The 21590-nt window shown below is 45.3% G+C and overlaps 1 protein-coding gene across 1 annotated transcript; it reads left to right on the forward strand.

Moving 5' to 3' along the window:
* LOC146196432 (uncharacterized) lies at nt 1-20084 on the forward strand. Its single transcript, XM_084597011.1, has 11 exons — nt 1-4; nt 1223-1279; nt 6880-7029; nt 8453-8614; nt 9775-10048; nt 11099-11267; nt 14430-14575; nt 15895-16024; nt 16630-16788; nt 18583-18708; nt 19884-20084. The coding sequence occupies exons 1-11, from the start codon at nt 1-3 to the stop codon at nt 20082-20084; spliced, it is 1578 nt and encodes a 525-aa protein (XP_084453137.1).
* Nucleotides 20085-21590: the final 1506 nt, after the last annotated feature.

Consider the following 21590-nt stretch of genomic DNA (forward strand, 5'->3'; position numbering starts at 1 on the left):
ATGGGTAAGTCACTGTCATAGTCTGCTCAAGAAACAGCGGCTTACGACAGCTGCGCTTTCTCAAAGAGCTTCAAGGACAAAGACAGCAGGACACATGTTCTGCTCAGTATGTAAGCTGCGCAGGCATGGCTCGGTTCCTATTATCTCGACTGTAAAGCAGTTCAGGTTTGCTTGCACAACGCCTGGAATAGATCTTCTATTATTTTACCACTAGCGCAAGCTATTTATGCTCATGGCAGTCTGTCTTTTAGGAACCTGGCCAACAGTCTACTCGCCCTGTGGTGCCACTAATATAAAAACAGATGTAAACGAGCTTCATTTGGTAAATCAATTAGTCAACGTAATTCCAACACGTGCAAAGAACAACGGCCTTAAAACGCCCATTGCTTTCTCTCTCCTAGCACATGCAGGTTGACGTACAGGTTGCAACCCAGTCTCCCATACATTGCAGTTTTAAACACTTACCGTATTTAACTTGTTTCCAATGTGCACAATGTTTCATAAAAGTTTTATTTATAAACGGCTTTCCAAAATGAATTAGACAGGACCGAAATCGCACTACAAGTAGCTGTGTCACAAGGTGATGGTTTATGGTGGTGGTTAACTAAGCCTTCCTGCCCTAGCATGGCTGGCGCGTCGGAGACGTTGGGCCCAGCCATGTATTACGTTGTTGAGTTTCAGTTCCATTTTACAAGAGCGGCCATCTGAAATTAAGCAAGGGGACGGCGAACCGCAAGCAGGAAACTCCCCATGCTGGTGTGCATGCTGGTGGTCCCGCCACGATGAATGGGGCTTGTCTAAAGAAAGTTCAAAATTCACAATAATATCGGTAAGGCTAATAATATTGACCTGTACATCATTACCCAGGTTCGCTGCGCTGGCTGTCGCTTTCCGACACGGAGATTGCTTCTTGCAAGCAAAAAAAAAAAAAAAAAAAGAAACGTTCCTGGTCCTGCATTTCGCCTGAACAATTGCGTGCCAACCGCACTCAAAGTTTCTGTAAATCATCGAATCGGCGATGTTTTTGATCTGCGTCACATTGTGCCGCGTACTGAGATGAAAGAATAGCAGCCGTCTTCGACTATAACTATACGTCTGAGGATTTATTATTGGCTTTTGTACTGCGCCTCTATTATAAACGCATACTTGCCTGAGCTTTCGTTCAAGGAAGTATAGAGGATGCATTAAAACACCTATGTAACATTTTTCTTGCCCTTTGCAGAGTCCACTCGGAGCGAGGAGTGGAGTGCAATTGAATCTTCAATCGATGTTGGCGAAGGTGAGCTAGCCTCGCAGCTACACATTATGACCCCTCTGCAAGTTAGCCATCATACAATTTACTGGATGTAGATGCCATGTCGGCGCAGCCCGGGCTCAAGGCAGCAGGTCAGCAACGATTGATAACGTATGCGATGCTCTCTCCCTCTCTCGAAAACCTATTGACCAAGCTGATCGGACGCGAGAATAGCTCACCGTTGTCCATGATCATGCCATCTCACCCTTCTTACCAGCCATGACTCATGAGCTTGCTAGCGTCGCCAAATCGTGCGTGTGATCTTCGTGAGACACAGTTCGCTTTTTCCAAACATTTATGACAATAGCGTACGCTAGTTGTCAAAGCTCATTATTAGCTGTTTGTTAAATTCAAATTTCCGCGCGTGCGCAAGGCATGAGCACGTTATTCAGATTCCGGCTGCACTTGTTGGTGGGAGCATTGCAGATTATTCAGATTATCAGACGATGCATACCTCCAGCGCACTTGCGCCGCCTCCTGCACCTGCTTTTTAAAACCACTGAGTTAAAAGAAAATCCAACTCGGCAATGTCGGCGCTGTGGGTGAAAGCTCAGGAGTCTGCCTCTGGCAGGTTACTTGATGGCAGGCCACATGGCCGAACACTGATTGGTTGGCGGGTCGTATGACGTCACGAGACCTGCTGACATGGCTGAGCACGAAGCAACTACCAACTCGGCAGCTTATTTGAAAAGGGAAGCAAAACCGGGACCCTTGGATCTCGAATGGGACACGCGGCCATCTATGCAGGCTTGTTTAAGGGGGGCCTTTGTATCTATGTCGGTTTCTCTTTCACATAAGGTTGTAGCTTGCAGTTGTATGTTAATGAATGTGTGTGAGACAAAAGAGACGCAAATGAATGGTTTAGTGGTAAAGCAATTGCAGAAATGCATATACGCGAACGAGTACCCGCAAACGGAGCCGTATACACGGGAGCCATTAGGGCTGTCGCGTCTTATACTTAAAGACGGAGCTTAGGTGTAACCCCTGTTTTGTTGTCCAGCTGGTGGCCTGCGTCGCTGAGGTGAAATGTTTGGCGATTATGAGGCAACCTACCTGGCAAATATGTATATATTGCCAGGTAGGTTGCACCTCCACCAAGTTTAATGTGGATTTAATAGTCGATTGGAACGTCTAGCGCTGGCAGTAATTCGGACACAGCAGGATCGGAATACCAGCCACAGGGCACAGCTTCAGCGCGAGAGAGATGGGCGCCGGAGACCAGCGATGGTGATGGCGATGCCGCAGCGTTGGTTCTTCTTCGTCTTCTTTACAATATGTATGACCTGACGCTGTGGCACTTTCCACCGCCGTTGTGTTATCTGATGGACGATGCTTTTATCTGTTAAACAGTGCCTGTGGGCAACAATAATAACCTTCGGACTTCCTGTGAGTGCGACGCGGTCAGCCGGAGCGCCTAATGCTTGCCCGTGCTTAATGTGAGACAATTCCACAGTGTAATGCAGTGTCGGCACTCTTTGTGTTAATCACAGCAAAGGATAAGCCCGAGTACCCGCGTTTTTCATTCCTATCAAGAAATTACAATTGATCAATGTGCTTTAATGTATTCCGGTTATTAACAATCTGTTACTGCGCTTCCATAGCACTTATGTGGGGGAGTATTATGTAATTTTGGTCTGTCCTCACGCACGTGAACCTAAAATTTGTTACTGCGCTTCCATAGCACTTATGTGGGGGAGTATTATGTAATTTTGGTCTGTCCTCACGCACGTGAACCTAAAATTTGTTACTGCGCTTCCATAGCACTTATGTGGGGGAGTATTATGTAATTTTGGTCTGTCCTCAGGCACGTGAACCTAAAATTTGTTACTGCGCTTCCATAGCACTTATGTGGGGGAGTATTATGTAATTTTGGTCTGTCCTCAGGCACGTGAACCTAAAATTTGTTACTGCGCTTCCATAGCACTTATGTGGGGGAGTATTATGTAATTTTGGTCTGTCCTCACGCACGTGAACCTAAAATTTGTTACTGCGCTTCCATAGCACTTATGTGGGGGAGTATTATGTAATTTTGGTCTGTCCTCAGGCACGTGAACCTAAAATTTGTTACTGCGCTTCCATAGCACTTATGTGGGGGAGTATTATGTAATTTTGGTCTGTCCTCACGCACGTGAACCTAAAATTTGTTACTGCGCTTCCATAGCACTTATGTGGGGGAGTATTATGTAATTTTGGTCTGTCCTCACGCACGTGAACCTAAAATTTGTTACTGCGCTTCCATAGCACTTATGTTGGGGAGTATTATGTAATTTTGGTCTGTCCTCAGGCACGTGAACCTAAAATTTGTTACTGCGCTTCCATAGCACTTATGTGGGGGAGTATTATGTAATTTTGGTCTGTCCTCAGGCACGTGAACCTAAAATTTGTTACTGCGCTTCCATAGCACTTATGTGGGGGAGTATTATGTAATTTTGGTCTGTCCTCAGGCACGTGAACCTAAAATTTGTTACTGCGCTTCCATAGCACTTATGTGGGGGAGTATTATGTAATTTTGGTCTGTCCTCACGCACGTGAACCTAAAATTTGTTACTGCGCTTCCATAGCACTTATGTTGGGGAGTATTATGCAATTTTGGTCTGTCCTCAGGCACGTGAACCTAAAATTTGTTACTGCGCTTCCATAGCACTTATGTGGGGGAGTATTATGTAATTTTGGTCTGTCCTCACGCACGTGAACCTAAAATTTGTTACTGCGCTTCCATAGCACTTATGTGGGGGAGTATTATGTAATTTTGGTCTGTCCTCACGCACGTGAACCTAAAATTTGTTACTGCGCTTCCATAGCACTTATGTTGGGGAGTATTATGTAATTTTGGTCTGTCCTCAGGCACGTGAACCTAAAATTTGTTACTGCGCTTCCATAGCACTTATGTGGGGGAGTATTATGTAATTTTGGTCTGTCCTCACGCACGTGAACCTAAAATTTGTTACTGTGCTTCCATAGCACTTATGTGAGGGAGTTAAGTTAAATTGGTTCACAGGAAGGGAAAGGCGCAGTAACTGTCACACTTGCTCTGTGGACACCCGAACCGCGCCGTAAGGGAAGGGAGGAAGGTGGGAATGAAAGTGGAAAGAGAGAAAGAGGAGCCGTAGTGGAGGGCTACGGAGTAATTTCGACCACCTGGGGATCTTTAACGTGCGCTGACATCGCACAGCACACGGACGCCACTTATGTGAGGGAGTATTATGTAATTTTGGTCTGTCCTCACGCACGTGAACCTAAAATTTGTTACTGCGCTTCCATAGCACTTATGTGGGGGAGTATTATGTAATTTTGGTCTGTCCTCAGGCACGTGAACCTAAAGTTTGTTACTGCGCTTCCATAGCACTTATGTGGGGGAGTATTATGTAATTTTGGTCTGTCCTCACGCACGTGAACCTAAAATTTGTTACTGCGCTTCCATAGCACTTATGTTGGGGAGTATTATGTAATTTTGGTCTGTCCTCAGGCACGTGAACCTAAAATTTGTTACTGCGCTTCCATAGCACTTATGTAGGGGAGTATTATGTAATTTTGGTCTGTCCTCACGCACGTGAACCTAAATTTTTTTTCAGGCAGTCACAGTCAGACGAGGCCGGTTCCAACGTATGCGGCGTATTAAAACCTGTCAGTGGCGCATAATACGGTTTCAACTTTCAATGCGTCATCTTGTAGTGCTTAACTTACATATAGAGCTCTTTCTTGCTATTCTGTGTTTCTGCTTCTTCACCGCCGGCTTCTAACGTTGTTCCATATATATCTTTTTCAGAGTTTTCTACGTCTCAGTCATCTGTAATAGTTTCTTCACTAAAAGGTATCGTCAAGCGCATATTCTGCATGCCAAAGCTCTTCGAGGTGAAGGACATGATCCTTCTCAGTCCTGTGTTCTTGGCATAATGCTCTCCCCCTACCCCCCATTCTTTTTTACGCGTCGCAAAAAGCAATGCAATCCACGAATTATTCGGCAATTAATTCATGGTAACGTCACATCTCCTTTTTAGCCACATCGGAACCGTGGTAAGCAGATCATCAATGCATGCATTCTGCATTTATTGCAAAACAACACTATAACCGGTTTCCGTCAAAACTTTTCCAAACGAAAATCCGCGCCTAAACACTCCTGGCCCTTCAAAACTTCGGATCGAGGAGGTTGACAGTTTTATCAGAAGCATGTATTTAGAGCTCGGTGGTTGCATTAAGCACTCAAACTACGCCGTCGAACAGCAAACTTTGTGAGTGATTGACTTTTCGCATATATGATACGCATTACCTTCATGTAGCCCTTCACTCGCCTCACTAAAGCATTAGTAGGGGATAGATTGCATCTTCGACAAAGCAACATGCACATTGCTAAGGTCTTTTCGCGTGCTTTTCACGCGTGCATTTATCCTGATCGTTTCTGAAATTGGTTACCTGCGTCACTGTGATCTGTGTACAATGCAGGTGCTCGCCGTCTCTGTTCTTCGCCACCGCGGGCCTGCTCCTGATCTTCCTCGTCGGGTCTTTGCTCTTCATGTTCATAAGCGGTAGGCTGCATCATTTCCGCGGTGTCGGGATGGAAGTTTGCGTTATTTGCCATAATGGAAAGAAAGCGGCACGAGGAATGGAGGAACTGTAATGACTAGCTGGAGACAGCTTTGTGCTTGTCGTCGATTGGTTCTTGTCTATGTTGCGTCTGGCTAGGTGTGATTTAGAATACTTCATTATCTACATCGTTACTTTGTATACTTCGAAGTAAGCTGACTTCGTTACCTATTTTGTTCTTTTATATGTTTCTATAGTGTGCGCAATGTTTCACCATGGATCCTTACCACGCTACCTAACATGGCTACGAACCAACTAGCTCAAACCATAATCCTTACTAGCTTGTCCTTCTAGAAAATCTGTTACGTACCGCTAATCCCATTAATGGGTCAGGAAACCTGTTGCTATGGGATCCTTTTCATTTTCTCATGGTCGATAAACCTATTTGTCATCGACAAACCTGAAACTTTGCACAATGCGACTTCCTTAATAGCCGACCGCGATACTCGCGCCATATTACCAGAAATCCTCTTCAACCTGTTCACCCCTTTACACTCGAACTACGTCCAGATGCGCTGTCATTTGCTATTCATTATCAATATCATCATTATTCTAATTGCAATTACTGAGGAAGAGGGGAATCACCCATATCTGTCCAATTAACCTTGTTCGATGTCAACTACGCTCATATTATCCCCTTCAACGTCCTGATCTCATCAGCTCACCAGATTTCTTGCTACCACCTACTACTCGCGGCGCCTGACGGAATTAATTCCGCTAAACCATCGAATCACCGGTTTTGTTGCCTCCGTGTTACATGGCCTTGTCATGCCCATATGCCTTTCTCACGTTTAGTGAGGATATCAATAAATGGCATATGTTCTCTTCTGCAGAACCGGTGATTCGTTGGTTTAGCGGAATTAATTCCGTCAGGCGCCACGAGTAGTAGGTTGTAGCAAGGAATCGGGTGAGCTGATGAGATTAGGACGTTGAAGGGGATGATATGACCGCAGATGATACCGAACAGAACCTCGCTCAAATATAAATTTTTCTTTCGCTTGCAGCCAACACGGGCAGCGCAGCCGGCCTGGAAGTGACGGCAGACACCGAGCCCGAACGACAGTACACCTACCGCGTACCGAAGCATACCGCGGCACGCTCGGGAAACGACTCCAAGCTGAACACCGAAATCCCTTCGGAAGAGGACTCGCAAGGTGAGTGCTTGTTGCAACCACATGCTTCAAGGAACCGTAACTTTTTTTTTTTGTTAGAGGGAGAGCCATATACCAAAAACGTTAAAACTAAGCTATTAAAATTAATTTTGCTATCTATGATTCAAACATAACAATATTTGGCACATATATGCACCTATTTGTGCTAGCTACAGAACTTCAATTTAATGTACATGGTAAAAGTGTATGGTAAGTAAATTTATAACTTCTTCGTGAGGTAAGCACCGGGATGTTAAGCAATTGAGCGAGTTTTTAGGCAGCTTTTCACAAATCACTGTCCTGTTCAATATTGTTGTTAGTCCTTTTTTAGGTCACAAGTGGTTATGAAAATGAAAATACAACTACGCAATGAACAGTAACAAGAATTTTCTTCTTGCAACAATGCTTTTCCTGAAATATTACACATCTACATCTGAAAATAGAGTCTTATTGCACTTCTAAACGAATCAGGATTTATGCAATAAATACCATTCATTCTACTGTCATTCGTCGCGAAATACCGAAGGGACGAGTGACGGCAGTCGCAGGAAAACGTTACAGCTGAGAAAATTAACTTTGAAGTATATTACCTCACTGGCTAATTCCTCGCGACGTATGATTTTCCTTTTTGCCATTTTCTCAATTATTGTAACCTACCGCCCTCTGCACCCCGTCAGTCCATCCGGAACAATGGCCTACCAGCGAGGCGACTCGACTGCCCTGAGTGACCGATATGCGCTACAGCGCAAAAAAGCCCTCTAACGGTACAAGCATAACTTATGAAGCAGTCGACATATTTCAACCTGCTTCATTCTAGTCATACCCAACAAAAACAAGCAGGTCGATCAAGTTATTTCGGTCTGCGATGCTTAGGGTGGCTTGATGGCCAGCGACGTAGGTGAGGGCATTGAATAATCGTAGCGGCGCTTTGCTCTGAGGTGAACAGGTGAACAAGTGAGCCCCCCCCCCCCATTCAGTTATTCTTGCAGAGGATTGAGAGGGCCATACGAGAACTCGTGAATTAAATTTCCGTACATAATGCCATCAAGCCTACTTCGAAGCCCAAACCACGGTGAGCTTTCACAAATGGCGTTATGTAAGCCAAGAAAGAGTTTGGACGCCATATTACCGACATAAGTGGCATCTCGTCAGACTGGTGGTATGGTGCCCTCAGCGGCTGCGCCCTTCTACCCGTCGTCTAGCACAGAGCACTCTAAGGCAAACACTGTGGCCGTGCTAAATTATGCATCCCTAGCGCTCCACCTCTTGCATTATCTATGCTGTTCATGTCGCACCCGCACAGCAGCTACAAGCTTGGTAGCCAATGCCATTTCGCTCGCCCAGATCAGCATCGTATTATTTAGAACCGTGTTATTAATTGTTTGAACACAATTCAAGTTAAATGCGTGCCCTCTAAATTTTACAGCTAACCCGACTGAATGGATCGCAAAGCTGGACGACGAATCGGCAGACGCCGAACAGGTGCCGTACGGCAAGATGCTCCACCAAACGGAGGCCGCAACCAGCCCGTCGGCTTTGGCCAAATCGACGAAGGCCCACTCGACGAAACGGCGCCGCGCTTCAATCCGTAAGGACACATTGTAGATTCGAGTATTTACCCATGCCAGTAACCAGCAGTGCTACTGAAAACGGTTCCTGCCTAACATATGGTACTGCATTCTGTGGCTCTCTCAGCATGTTTACGCCAAGCTCACTGCTTCCATCAAGGCAACATTCTCTGAATGCGCAGTGTTCGTTATTACAACAACGGATTTCCCATTTCTGCTAATTTGTACCTTCTCTATTTCTCCCTTGGGTGACAGGCCTTCGTGGCTAACCGTAAAGAAAATTGACAAAGCAATCAAACTACTCGAGGCCAAAGATCGCTCCCCGCGAGGCTCACTGGACAAGAGCTAGTTTTCGGGGTTGGCAATTATTCTCGAGCTGAATTTTATCGCGCCCTTGTTTTCAGTAAGCAAGACGTGTACTGAAGCCGAATCGACATGTCCCCAGGAGCTTGAATTTCTTTGCATTAAAAATAATTTGTTGATACTGATTGAAGAAGCGTAATATTGTCCATTGCTTTTTTTGTGGGAGAGAGTGGCACAACTTTGTTTGCCCGGCAGTGCTCTGAAGGCAACTTGAAGGATCCAGGACATCATGTAGTTGTGTGAAATTCACGTCGCAGCTGGTTAGCCAGCTCATCTCGCTTTTGGTAAGACTGAAAAGAAATTTATATGGAAGTTCCAATAAGCAATTTACCGATCTCCAATACAGGAACGTAGCGCAAACAGGACAAGAACAAAAGAATGGACACGAGCGTTTAAGAACAGAAAAAAAGATCCCATTTTACAAGAAAAGAACTGAACAAGAATACTAAATTGGGCGAGTTGGTGCATTTGCATTATGGGAAAGGTGCTTAAAGAAGACAAGGACGAAAGAAGGAACACACACGAGCGCCTTCTTTGTCTTCTTTGAGCTATTGTTTTTTATAATGCAAGCGCACCAACTCGTCCAGTTTAGCATTCTTGTGCACCAACCTGCTTGTTCTCGTTGTCATGTGTGTATGAGAACAATTCAGACAAGAGAGTCTTTCCTCATCGCCAAAAAATTTTCCCCCGTCAATGGTGATAATCATTTAGTTTGTGCCAGTGACGGAATTATTGCCCGCTGCTGATATAATGCTGAAAACGCCTATAGTTAGGATTAAAGCGTTATTATTATTATTATTTTTTTTGATTTGGGCAGATAGCGCGCGTGCGGATGCTGTTGCTGCTATCAGCCACAGAGGTGGGCCCCAACAGCTGCCCGCACGCTCGCTGGTGTGCGTCCTAGGCGGAAAGTCCAAGGAATACTCCGCGATGACGCTGGACGGCCTCTGCGACGTCGTCTTCGCGCCCTTTTACGCGCTTCCCAGAGGCGGGGACACGTTCCTACGTGACAGCCACAGGGTGACGCGGCAGGTGCTCGAGATGGCTGCTCAGTCCACCAAGACCAGCTTCGGCATTCACGTGCCCTTCAAGTAGGCCATTTCTTTGCTCTCTGATAAATACTTGCTGAATATTAGCAATAAGGACTGGGGATCAAAATAATAAACGCAATAAATGACATCTGCGACTGGACATCCCGTTGTCCCCGGTACAGAGGAGTGGGCTTGCAAATGTTGGATATTTTTCACGGGCGGTAGAAATTCCGGGTATTCCCCCTTCTTTTTTTTTTCAATAAGAACACTTGATCTATGACGTCGCAGTGTTTGTTTTGTCACGTTTGCTTTATCGGATGCTTTTTTTAAATGATCCAGATGCTCAGTAAACACTGTGATAAAATTTACACCTTTAGAATACACGCCTTAATCTGATGCGCGCGTTACTTGCCCTCTCTGAAGTAAATAGCCTCTGTTGCCGCATCGTTACTGTGTATTAAATGCATGCCAAATACGAGGTCTCACCTGTCGGCCGACTACAATAAAATTCGGGTTAGCGTCGAAAGTATGGGCCGGAGAACGAGTGTATTAATCTGCGGGTGGTAGTAACCAGGTGCCCCCTTACATGTGTTTTAATCGGTCTAACATCTGCGTAGTCCCATAACCATGTCCAGAAGCCAACAGCCCGCTCTTTTGAGAGCGCTTTCATGTTATGGAACTTTACCACGAACACACTAGATAAGACATTCACCGGCGTACCGTCTTCCACTACAAGGGCGCGGGAAGCATCCGGTAAATCGGTAAACATCTATGCTAGCGCATCTCAGCCATGCTAAATGTATCTGTTATTGGTACTGATATCTGTTATTGATATTGACAGTGGTGGAATGAACGGAGTGGCACCAGCCAAAGGAGCAATCGAAAGGGCGGAAGATGAGTACTTCCTACGGAGATATTAACCTCCGGAGGCTACTCCTGATCAATGAATCTGACGAGTGAAGAACGGTCACGGGCTTGTGGTATATCGTGTCGGTCCTGAAACATGCCGCTGCTGGCCTTTATGCGTGCGCTGGCTGTCATAGTGTTTTAAATAGCTTGTATTCAATTATACTGTCCGGCATCTTGGGTATTTTTTGGCTCCCGTTACAGAAAGGTCATTCAAGCCAGAAATGACATCATGCGCCCAAAAGCCCAAGACCGGATGAAAAAGTACTGGCTGAAGCAAAACATTTACCACTATGCTGTTCTCGATCTGCAAGTCGGACTCAATGGGACAACGGCTTCTGATTCAGTCAGACAAGTTTTTACGATACTTAAGGTAAGCGACTTGAAAGAAGGCTCAAGGGCTACAATGACGTCATAATCAAGTGATATGATCTGGCAGCGAAATGTTCATTTCAACCACTATCGACCTGATTGTGTCTACCTGTACCGGCTAGAGCGCCATTCACATCTTCAGCAATCAGATACTCACACCAAAGATACTGCGGAGGAAACAGACTAAGTACACAAAGAAACACTGGAAGATGGCGCATTGCATTCCGCCTACCACCGCCTTAGCCCTTTTTTGCGGCGCTTAGAGCACAAGGCTAAAAAGAGTAGTGCTGAGACCACACAAGAGCTGCCACTCGATTCAGAAGTCCGTTAAATTTGGCGCGAAAACGCTATACTAAATACATGGCTCTCGTTCCTCTCCTAAATATAACATTATATTTTTGCACCCACATGCGAGGTATTTCAAGGAAGCTCGCCCACAATTTTTAAAGTATGCATTTTATAACAGAATGCCACCTTTCACGGCATAGTGTTACCAGTGTTGTCAGGTGTCAGAAAAAGGTACATGAAATATACGTTTTAGCAATAGGTGTACCAGTATTTAGAATTTCGACAACGTGATTATCCTCAGCGCAACGGCTCAATTAATGCAGTCGTCACGCAGTATGAACGTCGCGCCCCCGCACTGCGCGGACCCGACTACCACCAGTATAGAGTTACTTCACCGCGCACTCGTCGCGTGACCGTCTCGTCCCAGCCATAGAGTTTCTTACACTTACCTAGAGGGAAAGTTCTGCTGCCATTTATGGGAGTTTACACGGAGTTTCCAGACGACCAGTTCAGCCAGCATGGGCGCTCAAAGCATCATGGGCCGGGGAGCTAACGAGTGCAGAACTACAACTTTTGGCCAAAACTAATGCAAAGATAAACGTTGTTCTACCGTAAATAATGTCCTATCATTCAATATTGTGACTATAAATTTTAAAAAGGGAGAGAAACAGTATGTCAGTGTGAGATTTATCCAATATAAGCCGATGGCTCTTTCTCCTATTCGCTTAATTTTGAGCAGCACAAATACCAATATTTCGCACTTAATAGGCACACTTTAAAAAGAAAAAAAAAAGTTCTGGAATTATTTATGGTTGTGCAACTACTTAAGAAAGTTTTTAGTGGCATTTCGGGAAACAGAAACCTTTTATTGGCGACGTTCGCTTTTACGCTTTCGCTACTATGGTTTTTGCGGTCTATGTACGCACCTCGATATGATGATGAAAAAAAAAAACATCATAGTAAGCCACTACATGCATCCGAGAAAAACCGACTGTCCCGCAACAAGTAGCACACCGGCCCATGATTCTTAGCGCGCCCATGGTGGCTGAAGTGCAGCGCCCTCAGCTTTCCCTCTAGTTAGTGTAAGAAACTCTATGGTCCCAGCCTCGAAGGAGCGATAAACACCGAAACATGTAGCGTGTGTGGAACAGCGAACGTCCCGTGGCACGCATGCCACGGAGTGGCGTTAGTTGATGAACGTCGCGGTGCGCTGGTAGCAGATGCGCGATAGTGCGTTATAGCACTATAACCCGGAGGGTCAGAGCCGATCAATATCATCTTACGTTTCACTGAGGAGAGAGACAGATAGCTATGAAAGACACAGTAGTAGAGGGCCCCAAAGATGTCGGGCTCTTTAACGTGCACTGACATCTCACAGTTCACGGGCGCTTTGTAAAACACGCAAATTTCAAATTGGTTCATAGGAGACGAAAGACGCACTATCTTTCACATTTCTCGCTGGACACCTGGGCCGCGCCCTATGAGATGAGTGTCATATGACCAAGTATGATGTGGTACTAGAAATTGATGACGTCATAAGTCATACCACTAAGTATTGCTTGCAAGGGATGCACGCCGTAACTAGAAATTAATGAAGTCATTAAGCCAAGTGACTAAGTATAAGTTGCAAGTGACATAGGATCCCACAAATAGAGATTGTTAAGTAACACTACCAAGATGACTTGCAAAGAGGCGTAGTACATGCATCTAGAAATTGATCACATTATCAAATAACAGGGTCAAGATTATTTGCAAAGCGGCGTAGTATCTCGTGTCCAGAAATTGATTACGGCATGAAATCCATGGAATCATGATGACATGCAAAAGTGTAGCATGTCGCAATTACAGATTTGTGACCTTTTCAAGTCATATGACTGCATAGTACTTACAAGTAGTACTGACTTTCGTAGCTAGAAATTGACGGCGTTGTTAAATCACAAGCTTAATGCAAGGTGGTGTAGTCTGTCATAACTAGAAGTTGATGATGCCATCAAGTTGCGTGATCAAGATAACTTGCAAAGTGGCGTAGTACGTTGTAATTAAAAAGTGACAAATTCATCAGTCACGTCATCAAGATGAGTTGCAAAAGTGACGTAGTATGTCGCAACTGGAGGCATATGTTGTGAGCATTCTTTGTTACTTTCTCGATCTGGGCAAGTAATAGCCAGAATTCGTTGAGCTACGGCCCTGAGGGTGAATCTGAAAACATATTTGGCTATGATACTTAAGTCATCAACAAAAGTTTGTTTAGAACCAAGCGCCTCTCTATAATAGCTTAAGTATAAAAAAAAATGTTCGCCAGCTTACCTGTTAACATGATTGACCCTTTTGTGACGTCCGCCAACACTGATGCCATTTTGCCGAAAACGTCACAATTCTTTTTTTTTCTAAAACTTAATTTTAATACTTACTGACGGGCTCCTCTGAAACGTTCAGTATTTTAGGGCAACGTAACATTATTCTTCGTTATCACTTAGCGCCGTAATTCCCTAGAGATGTCGCCGAAGTTAACCCATGACAAGCATTTCTTGTGTAAAGTAATGCTAAGGATGAAAACATGACAATTGTATATGTTTATTTTTATGTCCCGCTTCGTTCCTTATAGACCGAAGGCATGTGGTTGTAATTTCATACAATTAGCAACCACCGCGCACCTGGGTTCATCAATTTACTTAGCGATATATAGCGTTTCGTCGCCTGAATTGTTCCTAACATTCAACTATGGGGTACATCAAGCCAGTGTTTTTCAAAATCTCTACATACTCCTTCTCTAATATCTAATGGCGAAGAGTGCAGCGATTTAGTGTTACGCGAAGTCCGTATACATTGTCTTTATTCGCGAGATGACTGCTACCTTCCATTTCTCGCGATGCAGGCATTTGCGATGATCCAAGATATGGCTCGTCGGGAGGCATCGGAGCTCTCGTCAGAGCCGCAGCCTGATGCATACGTCATCTTGGGCGTCCATCTCTGGATCGCCACAAATGACAAACTCTTCAAGGCTCTCGAAAAGAAGATTCGGTACGGAAGGAGTCTTTCATGTCTGTGAGAATCGATGTTACGCGCGTGCAAGCATTACAAGGCACTGAAAGGATCTGGGTACATGCATTCCAATACTAACTCCGCGGCTCAGCTAACTCCGAATGGCAGGAAACACGAACCACGCAGTTCAAACACTTCTGATTATGAAGCATTGTCCCAAAGTTGTATTGCCGCATGCCTATTGTTCGCGTGGGTTGTGAAGTACAAAACTGGGAGCAGAAGCTAAAGCGTCTATATTTAAGCACCTGCTTTTTACACGAGTATATGCGCGGATTACACGCTACTGCAAACACATCAGTTACCACCCTCATTATTAGGATCTTGTCTTTTCTAATAAGAATGCCTGAGTGCCTACCACTGCCTACTGCCATCGTATTGTAACAGGATCCAAGAACGAATCAATAAGCCGGGTTCCTTTCAGTCAAACGCGCGTGCCATTACCGTGTGTATGCAGAACTCCAAACATTTAACACGATAACTTTACAGACCCAGTTCTCAGGAAAATTACACGTCGGTGTTTTCGGAGTTCACGGCGAAGTCACGAGCCAGTTAGTATAGTTGGCAGGTGGCATGGCCGAGCGCTGACTGGCAGGCGGTTTGTGTGACGTCACGAGACCACGTGACGTGAAGAGATGGCAGCAACTGCTCACTCGGGCAGCTCCTTTTACCGAGGAAAGTTTGGTTTGTATTTTTGTCGCTTTCCGGCGTGCGCATCGCTGTAGTGTTTTGTTGAGACTATCTCCGATACCTTATTGAAATACTGGGCTTGTTTAAAATGCCCTATCTTGGACAGTGGCCCCTTGAGCGGGGCGTTGTCTCTGTGTCGGGTGGTATTTCACATGTGATAGCTAACGGCTGTATAGGCTCAAGTATATAAGTGAGAGAACAAAGGCAGAAATTATGAGATTATTAATTAAGGGAGTTGTAAAGTTCCTGTATTCTCAAGAGGAGACGTCGAAGGGAGGCATCTACGCTGCATCGTCATACCCTTAATAGCTGAGCTTAAGTATCCACCCAATTTCTTCTTTTTCCTGCAGGGGACCAAACCTGATTTTCATTTCTATTGCCACTACACAGCTTCGCAGCTCTTCAATTTATATAGCAAATTATCGCAAAAGTATTAGCGTCAGAGTTTCAAATATTGTGTTTTGTGCGATGGCTTATACATAACCACTCCGCACTCATAGTCGACACTCCGTACTGAACAGTCCACATCGATGCCTCATCTACGTACTTCACAGCAGAGTCCTTAATTTTTTCTTCTCTCGTTCCTCCCTGTAACGTCTGTTGGCATTCAGCTCCTTCACGATCAGCGCCCTCATAGCGCGGACTCACATCGCCGAGCGTGAGTCCCCAGCGCATTTTGATGGCTGCAAGACCATGGGCCCAGCGCCGTACGAGATTGACAACGACCACGTTATGGGCATGGTGAGCCAGTCACGTCAGTCGCCACGTTTCTCGCGGCGACTGTCTAATTCATAACATAGTTTCTCGCTCTGCATGTGATAGGAACCGGTGAAATGAACGTCAGTTCTTGAAATCATTCTAACTAGCGCACTTTTGACGACAGTGTTTGGAGGATGCTTATTCTTGTTGATAATTCTCTCAGGTATCTATAGTGGCAGCCTCCACACTACATCGTGAACGCACGCAATATTCGGAAATATTCCTCCCATATCGATAAACATTTAAATGCTTGCACTATGTCAGTGAAATGACCGCCGAACTAGCCACAAAACTGTGACAACCAAAGCACGTCAAAGTTCTTGCCTTATTATTGAAAGCATTTCCTACGATGGGATTTTTTTTATGCCGGCAAAAAAAAATTCATACATAATGTAAAGTTTACGCTATGATCAATGGTTTGTTTCACACTGAAATAAATTTTTTGCCGATGACTTTCAATTCCGTTAAGCTTCAGAGGTGATCGCGCATCGACAGCATTACCAGCTGTTTCGCGAGTCATAGAATGAACGGGCGACCACGGTCGCTTGGTGGCGTGTACAAGTTTAATCGTGACACCCGCCGTGCAGGCCAACACAGTCGCCTATGTGGGCACCTTCCCCTGGGTGCAGCGTACCTCGCTGGCCGTCTCCTTCACTCTGTGTACCCGCTGGTATCGGCCCAAGAAGGAGTTCCTCGTCGGCGTCGAGTGTCTCAAGGACACCAAGCCTGCGGCCACTTCGGGAGTCGTGAGTGTCAGCAGAGAGCACACTCACACTGTCGCACGGTATCGGCTTTGCGGGAGACATATACGGTCAGCGAATGATAACCCGAATTCGCTATAGCAGGATGCATCTCAAGAGTGCAGCAGCAAGAGCCTCAACTGTGAGGAGGTTTTACCTATATCAAGCGCTTGTTGTGAACGTCGAAGTCAATTGTCTTAGACCTGCCATCCAACTATGATGCTACGCCAGCATATTCAAGGCGTAACAAGTGGTCGTATATGACGTCATTAGGCAATAGGTTGACGCTATTCGTTGAAGGGCTTCGTTTGAGAGCCACTTTCAAACGCGTTCTTGAATCCTTCGCAATATCAGCTAGTTGGCATTTTCTTTTTCTAGTACCCACGTGGACCTGGGGATCCCAGTGCCTGACACTCTCGTAACACATTTTCATTTTTTGTTTGCCGGCTGAAATGAGAAGCTCAGACGCTGGCTGCCAGACGCTCTCTACATCCGAAATCTCTGATTGCTTTTTGGCCAGATAATATTGTTATTTTAAGAATCTATTTACAATATATTTACAAGACGGCTACGGCTGGTGGATTCTTCACCTAACAGTATAATGACTTATGATAGCGTAATTATATCAGCGTGAACATATAACGGATTACCGTACGCCTCTTTAGAACGCGCAGAGCCAGGGGCGTGGTCATAGAGGCAATGACTGCGCATTCCAGCCTGTTTCATTGATCCGCTGTACCTAAATTCCAGTACGTTTCCGCTATGCTAAAGCTCTCTAATGTGTGTGCTGCTATCTACATGCACCGACCGCATAGCCCGGAGCGGCGGAGGGCTCACTGGACGTAGGCAAGCCCGTTCGGTCAGCATTCGGTCAGCATTCACTCTCGAACACGCAGAACGCTTCTGTCACGATGGCCCCGCCGGGGTGGTGCAGTGGTAAGACACCCGATTACTGTGCCGGAGTACCCGGGTTCGAACCCGACCTCGGCGGCTGCGTTTCGATGGAGGCGAAACGAAGAGGCGTCCGTGTGCTGTGCGATGTCAGCGCACGTTGTTGGTGTGGCTGTAGGAAGAAAGAAAAGAAAATGCACGGGCCTGCTACTGGCTCTGTAGCTGAGCCACCTCCGCTGCCTCGTGCGACAGAAGAAAAAATAGACAAGAAAAAGAAAGGGAGAGAAAGACGCGCGCCGCAGCAGCAGCCGTCATCCACCACCACCGAAGCGGTGGTGGGTGCAATGACGTCCTACAACAGATAAATATCAGTGGCAGGCTAGCCCCCGCCGCAAGCGGCGGTGACCTACCTGCCCCAACCCCATTAGGAGAAGGATTAAAGATCCCTAGGTGGTCGAAATTACTCCGTAGCCCTCCACTAAGGCTCCTCTTGCTCTCTTTTCACTTTCACACCCACCTTCCTCCCTTCTCTTACGGCACGGTTGAGGTGTCCACGGAAAACAAGTGAGACAGTTACCGCGTCTTTCCCTTCCTATAAATCAATCAATCAATCAATCAATCAATCAATCAATCAATCAATCAATCAATCAATCAATCAATCAATCAATCAATCAATCAATCAATCAATCAATCAATCAATCAATCAATCAATCAGTTCAGGCATCCGCAGAGAAAGTGTGGCAGATACTGTGTATTTCGTTTCCTGTAAACCAATTTATTATTTATTAAACCACAGATGGCAACGCTATCCGTTAGTATTTCAAGATGGTATCGACGGGCAGTATACATTCGTTGGCTGATGATCTGCATGGATGAACGTCATGATCGTGTGTCTTTTTCCGTTGCCAGGTGTGCAGTGAAATGCCGGACTTTTACGCGAACCAGGCTGTTGACGAGGCCCAGCACACGGCGTATTCGTGGCAGAACCCCAACCTCATGGCGACCTACGACACAGCGGCTACGATGCGATGGAAGGCAAGGCACAGAGCACATGAACGGTTTACCCGTATTAATTCACTTTGATTGTATGCAGGGTTGACTGTATCGAAGCTGCACATGCACGGATTATGAAAAGTGAAGTAGTGAAGAAATGAGTCCATGCAGACAAATCCAGCCGCCAGGGCTTTTTTTCTTCAGGCATATATTTCTCCTGCCTGTGAAACAGGGGTTCAATTCCGTAACCTATTTCTGAGCAGCAGAATGGCTCTCTTGCAGACTTTGTTCAGCCCGGCAAGTATTGTCAACATTATGTAGGTTGCGGACACTGAGAGTCCCTTGCTGCTCTGGTTCTTGAGATTGGAATGTAGACAGTATGCTTGTTTGGCCATATGCGGCATCTGTTGGAAAGTAACCAGATTTTGACAATCATTAATGGTTGTGATGTCATTTCAAAGGTACAAGGGCAGCTTGACCGCATTGCGCTGTTTTTAAAAGCGATTTCGCCACCTTATTGTACTGTGCATGGGCAAACAATTTCTATGTCATGAAGGTTGTTTGCGAACATACTTGCCGGCTTATGCTATAGTAGGTTCTACATTAGCAGACTAGTGAGTTAGTGATTCGAGGCAGTTCGAGCCATTCAGTCGATTGGCTAAACCATAATATTTATGCGGAAGTGGATACACGCATTCTGCGTGGTGAAATGGTGAAAAACTTCGTGTACTCTGCATGATTTGAGCACACATTAGGTTTGCGCATAAACACGTGACAAATTTGCTCTTGCAATCGTTCCGTGAAGTGTCGTTCCACACAACGCAGGTGGCTCGAAGGCGAGGTGAGACATGAAAAAGATCGGATGCAACATGGCCTGCCGTAGGTTGCATGCGTAATTAAGAATATGAAAATAAAAACCGAAAAATCCCCCCCCCCCCTCTTTTTTTAACAATGCAACAGAACAACACCATGACTTCAGAAACCTAACTAACATGCTTACCGAATTGGCTACTATAATTTCTGTTGGAAATTATCAAGAATTTGGCACTCTGCTTCATATAATTGTTTTCGACAATATTTTGGCACACTACTTCATATAATTGTTTCGATTACTTTTACTAGTAGGAAAAACTCGTAAAACTGTGCCTGACTTCTGTGTCTATTGTAATTATATCTGTTGGTTTCTGTCTTTTTCGATGCCCCTTCTGGTGCCTCAGATGTGCTCCTTGTCGACCGAGTACCGGCGTCTGAATCTGGCCGTAGCAGTGTTCGACGTGGAGTGCGACGACTGGAGCGGCAGATGCACACGTCCCAGCGCTGCCCACATGAGGGGCCATGAGCGGACACGGAGCTTGCGAGCCTATATGCACGGACTACCACACGCTGACAGGAACAACGCCAGTGTTATGTGCCACTAATGAAATACGTCACCCGTGCTACTCATAAGCACGTAATGCATAGGCTCATATATAGCACCACCACAAAGCGGACTACACTTCAATAAAGTACTATGGTGAATGAACGAAGCTTATACCGAAGGACGGCAATAAACGTCTGTGACAATAACAATCCGATCAGCATGTCTGACCATATATAAACAATCCTCAGTCGCCTCCTCAGCATTAATCAATGCAATACCATGATTTGAGCCTTTTCAACAAGCTCCTTGTTATATAGTTCTGTTGTATACGATTACTTCCGTCTTCATTGGTCGCCGCAGACAGCTATGGCTGTTGCACTGTTGATTCGGGGAAACCGTGGATTGCTCAACATCGTGAAAGATGGGGTCAAATGACAACAGTCGTTGAGAGCAGTAAGAAAGTTTGGTAAAACGTATTACATAGGTATCAGATCACGCCTGCGCGAGCAAAATATATGCGAAAAGTAAGACTGTTTGCTTATATATAAAGGCTGGTGAGCCAGAATAAGGTTGTGAGCTTGCGGCACGACATTGTTTCTGAAGGCACTAAAGTAATGTTTTAATCATCTGCCAGCGGTGCACGCAGGCATCGGTGTTGGATCACGAAAATCATTGCTCGGCGCCAGTTGCTGCTTGCTGTGATACGAATTTTTCGTGCAACGCACATTAGTATTACTGGCAACAGTGGACCAATGTGCCTTACGCTCACCCAGTTTTGGACGTGCCACCTCTAAGAACTGGCTACATTGGCCCACTTTGTACTGTGTGCTCCCATTATGGGCCGTGCCGGTTTTAAAAATTGTCTATTATGGACTGCTTTCCATGATCTTATTCCAATATCGGCCAAGCCATTCTAAAAAACAGCCGACAATGAACCACATTGTCTCTCGATATCCCGATATTGTTTGCGCCGTGCTGAGGTCTGGCTACATTTAATTTCAAAATATATTTAGTGTGAATATTCAAATCAAAACAGGGATCGATATTCGTGTACTTTAATACAGGCGTACTTTTGAGAAAGGATTTTAGTTATTATTTAAGGTATTATCGCTATAGCCTTTTTATTCCACCATGAACCGCAGGCCACAGCACACGGCGGTACATATAAACAGAATGGTCGGAGCTGTTTTGTAGAAGCAAATGGCTGATCTCCGCGATTTTTGCTATAAAGTAGTAGCAGAAAGAGTTATATATAATTAAATATGAAGTCAGGGATCCATATTTCTATATTTTATTGCACACATGCTAGAAGCCATCTCATGGAATTTCTGGAAAAATCACTTGAGTCGAATTGCATATAAACGCATTCATAGCAAGGTTGCAGAAGCTAAATTTCGCTTTTGCCCATCCACTAATTTGCTGTACAACTGGTATCCACATGCACGTTAATATAGACTGCTGGGTTCGCGAGAATAACGAATGATTCGTCGTTACACCGAATAGCTAAGAAAGAAAAACATTGCATGACTAAGGGTTGTTTTGCATAGTGGCGGCCAGTGAGGTT

Source organism: Amblyomma maculatum, chromosome 3, assembly GCF_055883805.1.
Source record: "Amblyomma maculatum isolate TAMU_Amacu chromosome 3, ASM5588380v1, whole genome shotgun sequence".
NCBI classification, from domain to species: Eukaryota; Metazoa; Arthropoda; class Arachnida; order Ixodida; family Ixodidae; genus Amblyomma; species Amblyomma maculatum.

What these genes read in the sequence shown, in the direction of transcription:
- LOC146196432 (XM_084597011.1), top strand. An exon ending in TTCAATCGATGTTGGCGAAG is followed by an intron (nt 1,280 to 6,879) that starts GTGAGCTAGCCT and finishes TTTCGCTTGCAG; the next exon opens with CCAACACGGGCAGCGCAGCC. An exon ending in ACGGCGCCGCGCTTCAATCC is followed by an intron (nt 8,615 to 9,774) that starts GTAAGGACACAT and finishes TGATTTGGGCAG; the next exon opens with ATAGCGCGCGTGCGGATGCT.